This window comes from Salmo salar, chromosome 13 (assembly GCF_965601325.2).
Source record: "Salmo salar chromosome 13, fSalSal1, whole genome shotgun sequence".
In the NCBI taxonomy this organism is placed as follows: domain Eukaryota; kingdom Metazoa; phylum Chordata; class Actinopteri; order Salmoniformes; family Salmonidae; genus Salmo; species Salmo salar.
Window position 1 is genome coordinate 15,718,454 of NC_138303.1, and position 17,363 is coordinate 15,735,816.

General features: G+C 43.2%; 1 protein-coding gene across 1 annotated transcript; it reads right to left on the reverse strand.

The window, feature by feature from the left end:
* Positions 1 to 8,891: 8,891 nt before the first annotated feature.
* Positions 8,892 to 12,295, reverse strand: pim1 (Pim-1 proto-oncogene, serine/threonine kinase). Its single transcript, XM_014134554.3, is given in 7 exon segments — positions 8,892 to 10,127; positions 10,129 to 10,225; positions 10,334 to 10,510; positions 10,897 to 11,263; positions 11,376 to 11,426; positions 11,557 to 11,663; positions 11,883 to 12,295. Coding segments are annotated over 7 exon segments (960 nt in total). The 5' UTR covers positions 11,965 to 12,295; the 3' UTR covers positions 8,892 to 10,048.
* Between the last annotated feature and the right edge of the window lie 5,068 nt (positions 12,296 to 17,363).

The following is a 17,363-nucleotide window of genomic DNA, read 5'->3' on the forward strand; positions in this document are numbered from 1 at the left end:
TGGTATATGTTGTGTCTAATTGGAGATCATATTTAAGTTGGGGTTTTTCTATGGTGTTTTGTGGGTAGTTGTTTTCCGTTTTGTGGTTGTTGCCTGACGGAACTGTTTGCTGTCGTTTTTGTTCCTTTGTAAAGTGTTTCATTTTTTTCATTAAATAATAATCATGAGCACTCAACACGCCGCGCCTTGGTCCCCTCTATACGACTGCCGATACAGTTACATAGTTCAGGAGGAGTTTACATGTTACATAGTTTAGGAGGAGTTTACATGTTATATAGTTTAGGAGGAGTTTACATGTTACAGAGTTCAGGAGTTTACATGTTGCATAAGTTCAGGAGTTTACATGTTACATAGTTCAAGAGTTTACATGTTATATAGTTCAGGAGGAGTTTACATGTTACCTATTTCAGGAGTTTACATGTTACATGGTTCAGGAGTTTACATGTTACATGTTTCATTTTGAAAAGAAGGTCGACGACATCCGATCCTCGTTTGTTAAGTCAAACGACACCGCTGGTCCTGCTCACATTGCCCTACCCTATGCTTTGACCTCTTTCTCCCCTCTCTCTCCAGATGAAATCTTGCGTCTTGTGACGGCCGGCCGCCCAACAACCTGCCCGCTTGACCCTATCCCCTCCTCTCTTCTCCAGACCATTTCCGGAGACCTTCTCCCTTGCCTCACCTCGCTAATCAACTCATCCTTGACCGCTGGCTACGTCCCTTCCGTCTTCAAGAGAGCGAGAGTTGCACCCCTTCTCAAAAAACCTACACTCGATCCCTCCGATGTCAACAACTACAGACCAGTATCCCTTCTTTCTTTTCTCTCCAAAACTCTTGAACGTGCCGTCCTTGGCCAGCTCTCCTGCTATCTCTCTCAGAACGACCTTCTCGATCCAAATCAGTCAGGTTTCAAGGCTGGTCATTCAACTGAGACTGCTCTTCTCTGTGTCACGGAGGCTCTCCGCACTGTTAAAGCTAACTCTCTCTCCTCTGCTCTCATCCTTATAGACCTATCTGCTGCCTTTGATACTGTGAACCATCAGATCCTCCTCTCCACCCTCTCCGAGTTGGGTATCTCCAGCGCGGCTCACTCTTGGGTTGCGTCCTACCTGACAGGTCGCTCCTACCAGGTGGCGTGGCGAGAATCTGTCTCCGCACCACGTGCTCTCACCACTGGGGTCCCCCAGGGCTCAGTTCTAGGCCCTCTCCTATTCTCGCTATACACTAAGTCACTTGGCTCTGTCATATCCTCACATGGTCTCTCCTATCATTGCTACGCAGACGACACACAATTAATCTTCTCCTTTCCCCCTTCTGATAACCAGGTGGCGAATCGCATCTCTGCATGTCTGGCAGAAATATCAGTGTGGATGACGGATCACCACCTCAAGCTGAACCTCGGCAAGACGGAGCTGCTCTTCCTCCCGGGGGAGGACTGCCCTTTCCATGATCTCGCCATCACGGTGGACAACTCCATTGTGTCCTCCTCCCAGAGTGCTAAGAGCCTCGGCGTGACCCTAAAACCCCTAAAACTCATCCAGAACGCCGCAGCCCGTCTGGTGTTCAACGTTCATCCACCTCTGGCCTGCTGGCCCCGCTCAGCACAGTTCCCGCTCAGCCCAGTCAAAACTGTTCGCTGCTCTGGCACCCCAATGGTGGAACAAGCTCCCTCACGACGCCAGGACAGCGGAGTCAATCACCACCTTCCGTAGACACCTGAAACCCCACCTCTTTAAGGAATACCTAGGATAGGATAAAGTAATCCTTCTAACCCCCCCCCCCCCCCCCCAAAAAAAAAAGATATAGATGTATTATTGTAAAGTGGTTGTTCCACTGGATATCATAAGGTGAATGCACCAATTTGTAAGTCGCTCTGGATAAGAGCGTCTGCCAAATGACGTAAATGTAAATGTTCAGGAGTTTACATGTTACATAGTTTAGGAGAATGTCTTGCAGTGGGATGAATCAGAATGGACTTATCCACCCCAGTTTACTCCCTTTCCTGAAAACAAATATGTATTGGGAATGTCAGTATTTCCTAACATGTTTACATTATGTTTTGTTTATATGCTATTAGATTTTTTTTAAATGGCCACCAGTCTTGTTGCTAGCATGTCAACAAAGTACACTACAGGGAGCATTCCCCACAGTCTTTGGTCCAGGCTCTGCTATGGGACTAAAGTCCAAAACAGACAACAGCGCAACTTGGCCGCCAAAGAATTTGGATCTCTCTATTTCCATTTAGTTTCAAAGCACTTTAACTATGTTATCTCCCTTTACATGTACATCACTTAACAGATGCTCGTATCCAGAGAAACTAGGGTTAAGCGCCTTGCTCAAGGGCGCATTGACAGATTTTTCACATGGGATTTTGAACCAGCGACCTTTCGGTTTCCGGCCCAACACTCTTAACTGCCGTACTTTATTGCTTTTATTGCGTCTTTTGCCCCTGACACTACCACATGTCTCTGTCCTACGTGTTCATGCCAGTGGTTTGGTAGAGGACCTTTAGAGTAGCTGTGTTAATAAGTGGAGATAATATGGTTGGGGACAAAGGTCTGTGCCAGCATGCTTCACTGCCTTTTCCCAGTCATAACATCCTGGCTAATGTCTGGAGTGGCTGGCTGCATGGAAGGAGAATGACATGGCAGGTAGCAGACCGACAGGAACCCATCAGGCCCATTACACTACACACACTATCCGCCTGAACAAGTACTGTTGTTCAGTAGGCTATAGGTCAGTGCTATCTGGGATCCTTGGGACGTCCCTAAACCAATCTCTAACTTTAACCTTAACCCCTACCCTTACCCTAATCCTAACCATAACTCTTACCTAACCCTAACCTTAACCACCTTTATTTCAATGGGGTAGGGATGTCCAAAGGATTCCCGATAGCACGGACCGTTGGCTGTTGCCTCAGAGGAAGAAAAGTGTTACAGCCACACGGGTCAAGGTTTAATTCCTGTTTTTCAACTTTTAAGTTCTTCATTACTGTAAAATGGAACTTTCCTATCCCCAACTTCCATTTCCACTTTTTTTATGACTGATAAAAGACTTGTGAAACTCAGTGAAACTCACAAAATCCTAAAGAATGCAGTTATAGGGCCACATTTCTTTGAAGAATTTGCATATATGAAATAATTTGCATACATTATACTTATCATAAATAACCATGCAATTGTAAAACAAAGTACATATTAGCTTGGCTGTGAAATGACTATGTCCTCAAGATTGTTTATAGCCAAAAGCCTTAGAATTACAGGCTCATTCAGGATTAAAGCCTCAAAATGAACAACAACAAGGAGAAGCATGTATTGACAAATCAGCATCTCTTTAACTACTCTCACAGGAATGAGGAAGTGAGTGAGGATCTAGTTTACGGGAAACTAGTGGGAGGGGTTGATGGGAATGCATGGGGGTGGTTATGAGGATGACTATAATAAATATTTTAACAGAGAGAGAGGAAGAGAGAATAGAGAGGTAGAATGCCTTTTAAACAATTGTAGCACAGTAACATTGGATTTGACATCCCAATTTGTTTATATGTGTAGGCCCACCATTGAACAAGGCCTACTATACTATGGTTCAATATAGTGTTTTGCTGATGTGTTCTAAACTTCATGTATGTCTACAGCTTAGGAGTTTACTATCGTACAAATCTCAGACAACTCTTTCAGTGAGTTTTCCAGGTCAATAGTACATTTAAGAGCTACAAAGACAACCCCTCAGTAACATCTTCTTGTCTGTAAACAATGGTTTTTTTTAAATGGTTGAGTCACAGGGGTGAGTCGACATGCACGTGTTGACAGTTGGCGGTCTGACTATAGGTCTTTGTGCTTCCTCCCTCTGCCTCAGAGGAGGACAGGAATCTGGTTGTGGTCTGGTCACCACACCCTTCCATCTGCCCCGCGCTCCATGCCGACCTGTTTGCCTGTTTGCTTTAGAGAGCAAGCTGACCTTTTTCCTTAATGGCCTATCTGGCCAATACAATGTGTGGGTCTGTGAGTCAGGCAGCAGGAATGCAGCACTCCCTGACGGGTAGCACCAGTCCCAAGGAGTCAGGGTCACCCTAAGACATTGCATTCTTGTCTTGGAAACCCCTGAAGCATCCTGCAGGCAAACATTGACTCAGTCATCTCCCACACTACAGCCAGACTCCCTCTCAGGCAGCTCTCTCATGTGCTGGCTTGTTGCAGTAGGAGGGTGCCTGGATGGCCAATCGTGGGATCCGTCACAGATGTGAAAGTGCTCGTGTGGATAGCTGGAATAGCTGTCCGCCCTCTCTTATTAGTGTGTCTGACTCATTCACAAAAATGTGAGAAAACTTCAACTGCAATACCTTGAACAAGTTCATCCGCAAACTCTGCAGTGTAGTTGATTATCTCTAACTTTCACAAAGAATAAAGCATGAGATGTGAGCCAAATAAAAATAGCAGCATTTGATAAGCTTATGGTGGGAAACAGGGTTTTGAATGTTTTCTTGAGAGCAGACATTTAGCAGAAGGTATCTATCTTCCAGTGATAATCCCTTAACTATCGGTTCTCTAAGATCCAGGCCACACACAGGCAATATTATTGAGGAGGACCAGGATCACTCACTGGTAGAACACCCTGCTATTCAGAGGAAAACGGATCACAGCGACCTCCGTCCAAAACATGACAAAATAAATGTTTTGGACAGCATACAAAACATACCTTGTGAAAGCACAGCCCTGTGTGATTAGCTGTTAGAAGTTGACTTTCAGATTGTAGTCTATGTTATGCATACTTGTGTAAACAGTCTGCATGTTTACTTTCAGGTTGTTGTCTGTGTTATGCATACAGTGTCAAAGTTCTGCGTGTTGACTTTCAGATTGTATTCTGTGTTATGCATACGGTGTAAACAGTCTGCATGTTTACTTTCGGACTGTAGTCTGTGTTATGCAAACCGTGTAAACAGTCTGTGTGTTGACTTTCAGATTGTTGTCCGTGTTATGTATAGTGTAAAGTCTGTGTAAGTCTTCTGTTCTTCAGAAGAAATTCTTGAGAACGATGCTCAGTAGATCTGATCCTTTGACAGGTTTGGGAGGGGGGAGTTTGTGTAACAGCTGGAGTTTCTCTTTCTGTTTCCCAAAAACTGATTTGTAGGAGTGGTGTACGGAAATGAGCATGTACACTGAGTGAACAAAACATGAATAACACATTCCTAATATTGAGTTGCACCCCTCTCGGAACAGGCTCTACAAGGTGTCGAAAGTGTTCTACAGGGATGTTGGCACATGCCCCGTTCAAAGGCACTTAAATCTTTTGTCTTGCCCATTCACCCTCTGAATGGCACACATACACAATCCATTTCTCAACTGTCTCAAGGCTTAAAAATCCTTCTTTAACCTGTCTCCTACCCTTCATCTACACTGATTGAAGTGGATTTAACAAGTGACACCAATAAGGGATCCTAGCTTTCACCTGGATCCACCTGGTCAGTCTATGTCATGGAAAGAGCAGGTGTTCTTAATGTTTTGTACAGTCAGTGTAGCTGTGCTGTAGCTGTAACTAATGGGTCATAAACTATGGTCAGAGTGGTAGAGAAATAATATAAGATGAGCAGCACTGTTAACACAACAATAACACCAGCGTTCACTGTTATTTGCTGTGTATGGATTTCAGTGGAGGCTGGTGGGAGGCTGCTATAGGAGGACGGACTCATTGTAATGGCTGGATTGGAACATTGAAACGGAGTCAAAAAGTGGTTTCCACATGTTTGATACAGTTCCATGTGTTCCATTCCAGCCATTACAATGAGTCCGTCCTCCTATAGCTCCTGCACCAGCCGCCACTGATCAAATCAAATCTAATTTTATTGGTCACATACACATGGTTAGCAGATGTTAATGTGAGTGTAGTGAAATGCTTGTGCTTCTAGTTCCGACCATGCAGTAATATCTAACAAGTAATCTAACAATTTCACAACTACCTTATACACACAAGTGTAAAGGAATGAATAAGAATATGTACATATAAATATATGGATGAGCGATGGCCGAACGGCATAGGCACGATGCAGTAGATGGTATACAGTACAGCATATACATATGAGATGAGTAATGTAGGGTATGTAAACATTATATAAAGTGCAATTGTTTAAATTGACTAGTAATACATTTATTACATCCCATTTTTAATTATTAAAGTGGCTAGAGATTTGAGTCAGTATGTTGGCAGCAGCCACTCAATGTTAGTGATGGCTGTTTAACAGTCTAATGGCCTTGAGATAGAAGCTGTTTTTCAGTCTCTCGGTTCCAGCTTTGCTGCACCTGTACTGACCTCACCTTCTGGATGTTAGCGGGTGAACAGGCAGTGGCTCGGGTGGTTGTTGTCCTTGATGATCTTTTTGGCCTTCCTGTGACATCGGGTGGTGTAGGTGTCCTGGAGGGCAGGTAGTTTGCACCCGGTGATGCGTTGTGCAGACCTCACTACCCTCTGGAGAGCCTTACGGTTATGGGCGGAGCAGCTGCCGTACCAGTCGGTGATACAGCCCGACAGGATGCTCTCGATTGTGCATCTGTAATAGTTTGTAAGTGTTTTTGGTGACAAGCCAAATTTCTTCAGATGAATATGGTACAATGATAAATGAATTGAGGAAACATATTTTGGAAAAGTTTGTGTTGTAACAGCATACCTAGACAAATAATCAAGTTGTGAGAATTTTTTATTTATTTTCCAACAGTCCCTCACTGTAGATTGGCTTTGTCCTGCTACTGTGATCACTCAATCTAAAATGCAGATGCGCTCCATAGCTGAGGAGAGAATGAGTCATCGATTCTCCACCCATGCACATACAACAGCCTTATTTGACTCATGATTTTCCCTTCCTCAGTTCAGGGAATGAGAAGGCTACTTCATTGACTGAGTCCTGTCAAAAACACAAGGCAGATAGCAGCACATATGGGACAAGACAAAAATGGTGGCAAGATTAAAGGTTTCAGAGATATGATTAGACTGGTGTTGAGAAATATACTGAGATATGATTAGACTGGTGTTGAGAAATATACTGAGATATGATTAGACTGGTGTTGAGAAACATGTCAGTGGTATGTACAGTATCTCACAAAAGTGAGTACACCCCTCACATTTTTGTAAATATTTGAGTATATCTTTTCATGTGACAACACTGAAGAAATGACACTTTGCTACAATGTAAAGTAGTGAGTGTACAGCTTGTATAACAGTGTAAATTTGCTGTCCCCTCAAAATAACTCAACACACCGCTGGCAACAAAAGTGAGTACACCCCTAAGTGAAAATGTCCAAATTGGGCCCAAAGTGTCAATATTTTGCCTGTTCATCCTGCTATCATCCAGAAGGCGAGGTCAGTACAGGTGCATCAAAGCTGGGACCGAGAGACTGAAAAACAGCTTCTATCTCAAGGCCATCAGACTGTTAAACAGACATCACTAACATTGAGTGGCTGCTGCCAACATACTGACTCACTCTCTAGCCACTTTAATAATTAAAAATTGGATGTAATAAATGTATCACTAGTAACTTTAAACAATGGCACTTGATATAATGTTTACATACCCTACATTACTCATCTCATATGTATATACTGTACTCTATACCATCTACTGCATCGTGCCTATGCCGTTCGGCCATCGCTCATCCATATATTTATATGTACATATTCTTATTCATTCCTTTACACTTGTGTGTATAAGGTAGTTGGTGTGGAATTGTTAGATTAGATATTGTTAGAATTGTTAGATATTACTGCACAAGCATTTCGCTACACTCGCATTAACATCTGCTAACCATGTGTATGTGACCAATACAATTTGATTTAATACCCAGCCAGAGTACAGTGTTCCAGTAATACCTAGCCATAGTACAGTGTTCCAGTAATACCCAGCCACAGTACAGTGAGTATTTACAGTAATAAACAGCCCACATGGTCATAGAGGTCCTCTCTATGGGCTCTGGACACATACTGAGCCATATATAAAGCCAATCAGGTATAGTGAGCAAAAATAGGCGGAGGATTAGAGGCTTGGGGACCATGAACCCCATGGCGGGTGTGTGTCCTGGAGAGAGAAGAGGGGGCAGGTTGGCCAAGCTGGGGCCTGGGGAGAGGAGTGTGTAGGTTAGCCAAGCTGGGGCCTGGCAAGAGAAGAGGGGCCAGGTTGGCCAAGCTGGGGCCTGGGGAGAGAGGAGGGGGCAGGTTGGCCAAGCTGGGGCCTGGGGAGAGAGGAGGGGGCAGGTTGGCCAAGCTGGGGCCTGGCGAGAGGACAGGGCAGCTGGGAAGAGGACCACATGCTGAGCCATCTCTGCTCAAGGAAGTAAGATGAGCGCAAGCCTTGCTCTTTGTATTTGAATGCATGCTAAACAAGCAGACCATTTTGTCACACATTTTGTCTATCTTTAGGTTGTCTCTATTGTTGTACAAACACTACAGCTGTAGACTACTAGAACTTTAGAATACCAGCTACTTTGCCTTCTGAGATGATAAGAGGAAGGTTCTGACACCAACAGATTTGCAGACTGAGGTCAGGATCCCCCACGGTGTAATCACCTTTTATTAAACGTAGCCTGCTTTCTAGATAAACCTATAAGAGCATAATCAAAGTTTATTAGCTGGTCTTACCAAAAGACTGCAATGTAATCTGGACCATGTCTCCCTGTCAACTTTGCCATATGGTAATGACCTATACCCCCTTCTGCTTACACATGAGAGTTGAGCTATGTTAACTCTTGAGCAAGTGCTTGGTGGTGGCAACTTCTATTGCTATTCATTCATGTCAATCGAATACAAATGTGAAGTATGATTTTAAGCTATTCCCTAGCTTGTGTTTGGATTTGACTTCCCAGGCTCATGGTAGAAAGGATCTATTGGAAATAAAACCAGTGAGACAAAAGTCAAGGTAAAAAAAACATTTATTGAAAAACGTATAAAAATATTTTAACAATTTACAATTTGGATGAAAAAACTAAACAAGCCACAATCATACAACTAGAGGTAAAAACAAGTTGATGCATGTAACAGTAATTTCATCCACATCAGACAAATACAGTAACAAAAAAAATGTTATCAGTAGATGTTCAATGTTACATTAAAAAGGAAGTGCTTTGAAGGTTATTTACACATATACACACACACACACATCTGCTCAGAAGATTTTAAACCATAAATATGGTCAAAATACATTTAAATAATCTGTGGGCCCTTCAATAACCGTGGAATGAAATATACAGCCAAAATTATCTTTAAATAAATAAATAATTCCACGTAGCTCGAGTGAAAGAAAAAACACAAATAAATATGATTCACAATGGCCTCAACGCTAGCCTGTTATGCGAAAGACACATACATGTTTACACAAACAAAAGAGCAGGACATTTAGTGTTACAGTGTGGTGCTTTGCATTTCAGTGTGCATTAACATCTGGATGAGTGGTAGCTGTGTGGACAGGAGTTAAAAGCGCAGAGGTGGATGCAGGAAAGTGAGGTAAGTTTTCAGGTTATTGTTTGCACCATATGAGGTTGTCTTGTTGCTGTTGACATTGGAATATGGCATAGGCTTTACTGATCTATGCCTATGAGATAGGAAATAAAGCCTTGTAAAAGTATTATTTTATTCAAGTATTTCCAGGGTCTCAACAATCTGACTCACACCAAAGGCATTTAGATTCGCTTCCTCTGACTCCCACTCACCAGTGAGCAAGAACAGAGTACAGTGGCTGGTTGGTAGCTAGTTATGTAACAAAGCCTGTCCACTTGTTCTTGCCTTCAGCAGAACAATCACATGGGTAGGGATGGACTCTTTTTCTGGTGAACATAGTCTCACACCACAGCCAATATTATAGAGCAAGTCCTTCGTACGGGTGAGAATAGCGTTCGCTATTACAAATAGCCATTAAGGACTTTGGTTTTCATGAAGTCACAAAAGAAAGAGGGAGAGAGATTTAACAAAAGTCATCTATGACTTCCTTCTGTATAACATATGTTGTGTTTCAGTGTACAGCCACATCAGTCCTCTGGGTGTACCACCAGTCTCAGTCAGCGCAGCCATGCAGTCACTGGGCCACCACAGTGGTGAAGGCAGTAGGCTCAGGGCTGATGCTGTGCAGTCTGATCTCGTTGCTCTGCAGAGGACACTGTGCTCTGCATCCACTGGTGATTGATGATGTCCTCAAACGATGGCCTCTCAGCAGGTCTCAGGGACAGGCACAACTTGATCAACTGCTGGCACTCTGGAAGAACAATGGGGATAACGGTCAGTCTGTTCTTAGACTGGACACACAATGACTAACATTCCACTGGTTTAGGTTTGAAGTTTTCTTGAAGTTATTTGGGCTCACCTGTGGAGATTCTTCGTCTGAAGAGCACCTGGCCTCGTACGATCTCCTCGTCCTGCTCGAAGGGGATATCTCCACACACCATGTCATACAGCAGGACACCCAGAGACCAAACTGTGGCTGACCGCCCATGGTACCGATGGTATTTGATCCATTCTGGTGGACTGTACACTCTAGTGCCTGTGGATATAAAGAATAAGAATGAGTGTTAGATTCAATGGAGGTGTCTATTTCTTTGAATAGAGGGTTTTTTTATTTTTATTTCACTAGGAACACATGCAATAGAATCTGTTCAAAATGGACAAGTACAAAAATAAAAGATTGGGAAAACATTTAATAAATGGTGATATTATGGATTAAAATATGAAACAATAGCTGCACCTCCTATTGGGGCCAGGTGACAGTGAGCATGACAGGTGTGTGTGGGAGGAGAGTCAGGTGACAATGTTTACAAACTTTGAGTTGTAAAAATAAACGTTTCCTCCAAAGGGTGGCGCTCAAAGCAACACATTCAATTAAACCACTAAAACGGGATACGGTTAAAGTCTATCAACTGGTACGCTTACCGTCGAAGTCGGTGTAAACAGTGTCTTTGAGCAATGCCCCGGATCCAAAGTCAATAAGATGAATTTCGCCCGTCCGAAGATCGATGAGGATATTTTCGTCCTTGATGTCCCTGTGTACAACCCCACAGTTGTGGCAGTGTCGCACGGCTTCAAGAACCTGAAGGAAAAAGTTCTTTGCCAGCTCCTCTGGTAAGGCTCCCTTCTCAGTGATGAAATCAAAGAGGTCTTTGCTGTTCTCTGGTCGTTCCATGACAATAATAAAGCTGTCAGGTCGCTCGTACCAGTCCAGCATTTTTATTACCCCCCGAGCTCCATTTCCAACTTTCTTCAGGAGTAGAATCTCCATAGGGACACGAGAACCATTGGGCTGAAAATAAAATAGAAATATATTTAATTTCTGGAGACAATAGTACAACATATGTTTAACAACTATAACTTTGGTTAAACTAGCTAAAATGCACAACCAAAAGCATCCTTACCAACTCTCCCCAGTCCGAGACCCGATCCTTGGCCACATGTTTGACAGCAATCTGTGTGAAGAAGAAAAAAATTCTAACATGAAATTACACGAGAAAACATGCAGAAACGCATAGATTAACGGAATTGGATGTATAACACGTTCAATATTTTCAAAGAATGCAAAAGGAAAACAATACTAACCAGTGCTCCATCTGAAATTCTCGTGCCTGAATACACGGTGCCGAAACCGCCACTTCCCAGCACAGCGCCGACCTGGTAAACCTTATCAAATGGCTCCCTCTCCTTCCCTGGAAATATACAACAACATAAGGTTAACACAAAGCTTCAACCTAGTGTAATGTCACATGGGTGAATGCAAAGAATCGAAATAAAAGAATAGGAAAACGATTCATTAAAATACAATAACGTTATTGCGAGCCCAGCTAGATATAGCGTCTAGTTAGCAAGCTAACATTTAACGTTAGCTAGCTAACTAGCTATAGAGAACAACAAAAGCTTAATCTAACCTTGGTGAATTTGAAGCTGGATTTTCGCCGGCATATCAACGGTGGAGATATGAGCGAATGAGTTTAATTTCGACAGCAGCATTCCTGTAATCCACGAAATGTGTGATTTATTCTACAAATATTCCGTCGTGGGATACAGTTCCACTATCGGGCGTGTGATCCACGTTGTTGTAGCTAGGAAAAAAATGCGTCAGGAATGCTCTCTAATCCGGATCCCGTGAAGACTCGTATTTGATCCTTGACCATAAATGCTTCGGTATCCAGTGAGTGGAAATAACGACTAGCCCAATGATAAAATGACTATTAACAACCTCAATAGTTGTAAACAGTGAGTAAAATTAAAAGAAAACCAGCTCCTAGTGCGTTGCGTCGCTAAGACACCGGCTCGTTGAATTTGAGTAAGGGCAGCGGAAGGACAAATATATATCTATAGTAAATGGGAGTAGCCACAAGGTCGAACGTCATTCTTTACTCCGCCCACCAGTCATTCTCCACCAATGGTAATTATTATAGACTATCCAAACACACGTCAATCACAGAATTAAAATAAAGAACAGCCTAACCGGCTAGACTAGACGTGGCGGGAATTAAAACGCGGCAAAATAAAGACACTTTTTTTTTTTTTTTTTACTGCACTTCGGAAGGAATTACAAATACAATATCTACTTGGGCAAACTACCCCCTCTCCTTGCATGCGAGATGTAGTCTGTACGTGAATGTATGGAGGGTTACTGTTACGGAGTTCTTATTTGATGCAACATAGTTTTATAAGAACATCATTTTTGTTGTTAAAAAATAAACTGTTGTTTACATTATACTACATATCCTTTACTCCAAAAAGGCTATGCCAGAGTTGGTTTAGCCTATATGCATTATGGAATATAGTGTGATCCCAATGCGATGTTATGCAGCGAGATTTCAGTGGATTTTTGGTGTAACTTTAAAAAAAATGCTTTATAAATGTTGTGTTGCAAATATGTCTTCTGTCGCAGGGATATAATGTAGCTCATTCTGTATCAGTTCATCAAGAACTTGGGTCTATTGTATTAACCCCACAATATGCTATAGCCTATTATTTCCACTTCAGGACAATGCAGTGTATCGCCTATTCGAGGTGAGAACTAACCTTATAGTTTTTATTTGAATTGGCGAACAATAGTAGTCTACTCGACACTAAAGCGCTATGTATAATAGCCGCATACCATGCATTCTTTCAAATTGGGTGGCCTCGTTTTTAGTTGGTTGCAGGATGTGGGAAACTCGAGATAAAAGACATCCATTTACCCCCCTCCAGTGGGGGCTTCTTTTCCCGCGCAGTACATCATTGTTTGAACGCCCTCCTCCTCCTCCTCCTCCTCCTCCCTCTCTCTCTCTCTCTCTCTGAGTTATGGTTTGTTTGGCTATTCAATGTCATGGTTGACTATATTAATGATACTATCAGGCTTTGATATGTAAAAGTTTATCTGCAACATATTTGGTCATTTTGTGCCATATGGTCATTGAGTCATTGCAAATAGCCCTAGGAAATGCTCCTCAAACAAAGAAACCACCTTTAAATATAACGCAAATAGGCTATATATACAGGTAACTGCCAAAATAAAGGAAACGCCAACTTTTTTTTTTAACCTTTATTTAACTAGGCAAGTCAGTTAAGAACAAATTCTTATTTTCAGTGACGGCCTAGGAACAGTGGGTTAACTGCCTTGTTCAGGGGCGGAAGGACAGATTTTTACCTTGTCAGCTCGGGGATTTGATCTTCCAACCTTCCAGTTACTAGTTCAACGCTCTAACCAATAGGCTACCTGCCGCCCCCAGTGTGTGTTTTAATAGGGCATTGGGACACCATGAGCCAGAACAGCTACAATACACTTTGGCAGAGATTCTACAAGTGGCTGGAACTCTATTGGAGGGATGTGACACCATTCTTCCACGATAAATTCCATAATTTGGTATTTTGTTGATGGTGGTGGAAATTGATGTCTCAGGAGTCACTCCCGAATCTCCCATAAGTTTTCAATTGGGTTAAGATCTGGTGACTGAGAAGGTCATGTCATATGGTTTACATCGTTTTCATGCTCATCAAACCTCTCATTGAACACTCGTGCCCTGTGGGTGGGAACATCATCATACTATACTGGCATAGCCATGGTAGCCAAAATAATAGCCCGCCCAGCATTTTTATACATGACCCTAAGCATGATGGGATGTTAATAGCTTAATTTACTCAGGAACCACACCTCTGTGGAAGCACCTGCTTTCAATATATACTGCTCAAAAAAATAAAGGGAACACTTAAACAACACAATTTAACTCCAAGTCAGTCACACTTCTGTGAAATCAAACTGTCCACTTAGGAAGCAACACTGATTGACAATACATTTCACATGCTGTTGTGCAAATGGAATTGACAACAGGTGGAAATTATAGGCAATAAGCAAGACACCCCCAATAAAGGAGTGGTTCTGCAGGTGGTGACCACAGACTACTTCTCAGTTCCTATGCTTCCTGGCTGATGTTTTGGTCACTTTTGAATGCTGGCGGTGCTTTCACTCTAGTGGTAGCATGAGACGGAGTCTACAACCCACACAAGTGGCTCAGGTAGTGCAGCTCATCCAGGATGGCACATCAATGCGAGCTGTGGCAAGAAGATTTGCTGTGTCTGTCAGCGTAGTGTCCAGAGCATGGAGGCGCTACCAGGAGACAGGCCAGTACATCAGGAGACGTGGAGGAGGCCGTAGGAGGGCAACAACCCAGCAGCAGGACCGCTACCTCCGCCTTTGTGCAAGGAGGAGCAGGAGGAGCACTGCCAGAGCCCTGCTAAATGACCTCCAGCAGGCCACAAATGTGCATGTGTCTGCTCAAACGGTCAGAAACAGACTCCATGAGGGTGGTATGAGGGCCCGACGTCCACAGGTGGGGGTTGTGCTTACAGCCCAACACCGTGCAGGACATTTGGCATTTGCCAGAGAACACCAAGATTGGCAAATTCGCCACTGGCGCCCTGTGCTCTTCAATGATGAAAGCAGGTTCACACTGAGCACATGTGACAGACGTGACAGAGTCTGGAGACGCCGTGGAGAACGTTCTGCTGCCTGCAACATCCTCCAGCATGACCGGTTTGGCGGTGGGTCAGTCATGGTGTGGGGTGGCATTTCTTTGGGGGGCCGCACAGACTCCATGTGCTCGCCAGAGGTAGCCTGACTGCCATTAGGTACCGAGATGAGATCCTCAGACCCCTTGTGAGACCATATGCTGGTGCGGTTGGCCCTGGGTTCCTCCTAATGCAAGACAATGCTAGACCTCATGTGGCTGGAGTGTGTCAGCAGTTCCTGCAAGAGGAAGGCATTGATGCTATGGACTGGCCCGCCCGTTCCCCAGACCTGAATCCAATTGAGTACATCTGGGACATCATGTCTCGCTCCATCCACCAACGCCACGTTGCACCACAGACTGTCCAGGAGTTGGCAGATGCTTTAGTCCAGGTCTGGGAGGAGATCCCTCAGGAGACCATCCGCCACCTCATCAGGAGCATGCCCAGGCATTGTAGGGAGGTCATACAGGCACGTGGAGGCCACACACACTACTGAGCCTCATTTTGACTTGTTTTAAGGACATTACATCAAAGTTGGATCAGCCTGTAGTGTGGTTTTCCACTTTAATTTTGAGTGTCACTCCAAATCCAGACCTCCATGGGTTGATAAATTGGATTTCCATTGATTATTTTTGTGTGATTTTGTTGTCAGCACATTCAACTATGTAATGAAAAAAGTATTTAATAAGATTATTTATTTCATTCAGATCTAGGATGAGTTGTTTAAGTGTTCCCTTTATTTTTTTGAGCAGTGTACTTTGTATTCCTCATTTACTCAAGTCTTTCCATTATTTTGCCAGTTACCTGTATATATTTATACATTTTCATTTGCTAGTTTATTTTTTCCAAAGAGGGAAGAAACAAATGTGCAGACATTGCATTGTAAAAATAATAATTATGTAATGACACTGGAACAGTGTTTAGGCTACTCCTTTGTTTATCAATGCAATCATTGATGCGATCCATTCATCAATGCACTGGACTGCATAAAAAGTATTGTTTAACCGCAATGGAATTTTTCGAACAGTTTATTTCTGCTTATGTAATGTGCAATAACCTCGAACACATAGGCCTTTCTAGGCCTACTACCTGATAAGGGTCTCATATGTGTTACAACCTTTATACACTTTGGTGTAGGCCTACACTGTCCAGGCGACAGGGCAGAGGGCAGGAACTTTAATCTTATTTCATCGTAAATTGGCCAGGAGATGGGTTAAGGAGTGTGAACAGGGGTGTGAAAAATGAGCTGCAGGAGAGCAATGAAATGCCAGTGTAAAGACCGCACTTCTCAGTGACGATACTAAGGTGCCCGATCAGCAAAGTTCGAGTGACAGCAACATAGTGCCCCATCTGTCCACGGCAGCACTGTTTTTTTATTAGCTGCACTTGGAAGCATGCATTATTCCAGCTGTCCAATCATCTAACTCAATTCCCTTCACATCACCTGGCGTGGGGTGCCATTTGACAACATTCTATTCACAAACCTGCTCTGATATTAGCCCTGAAAGTGATAGCTTTCTCACCTCCGTAGGTCTCTGGGCCAGACTCTCCTTTCTGCGACAGGAATGGACCGGGGAAAAGATCATTCCTCTCTGGAATAGGCCTACAGTACAAGTCCTCTACATACTGGTTTGATAGCAAATAAGAAACAACTGCAAGAAATGTTGCTTCCTTTTTTGGTCCAAAGGAAACATCACAATTTAAATATTTCTCAATGTATTTTTTGAGTTTGTGAATATTTGTATTTGGCCTTGTTATGTAATTTCCTCTTTATGCAATATAGATGCTGCAAACCAAATAGTGCCAAATCGTCCGGTTTAGTTATACCATGACTCCAGAGCAGGAACCTTTTGCTCTGTTCTGCCCTGCACTCCACCCTCAGACAATCTAATAACATTTCCTGCATGACACAAGAAAAATTGTTTGCAGTAACTGCCTGCTGTAGCTGGATGTAACTGGTTGAGTTGACTGAAATACTGACCTTTTTGTCCAGGGTCAGAGAGGTTGAGTCTGATGAAGGTGGGCTCTCTGTGTATAGCCCTAAAAATTGTCAAAGACTCCAGCCACCCTAGTCATAGACTGTTCTCTCTGCTACCGCACGGCAAGCGGTACCGGAAAGCCAAGTCTAGGTCCAAGAGGCTTCTAAACAGCTTCTACCACCAAGCCATAAGACTCCTGAACATCTAATCAAATGGCTACCCAGACTATTTGCATTGCCCCCCCCCCCTCCTCTTTTACACCGCTGCTACTCTCTGTTATCATCTATACATAGTCAATTTAAAAAATATATATATTTATTTATTTTTTATAACTCTACCTACATGTACATGTTACCTCAATTACCTCGACTAACCGGTGCCCCCGCACATTGACTCTGTACCTGTACCCTC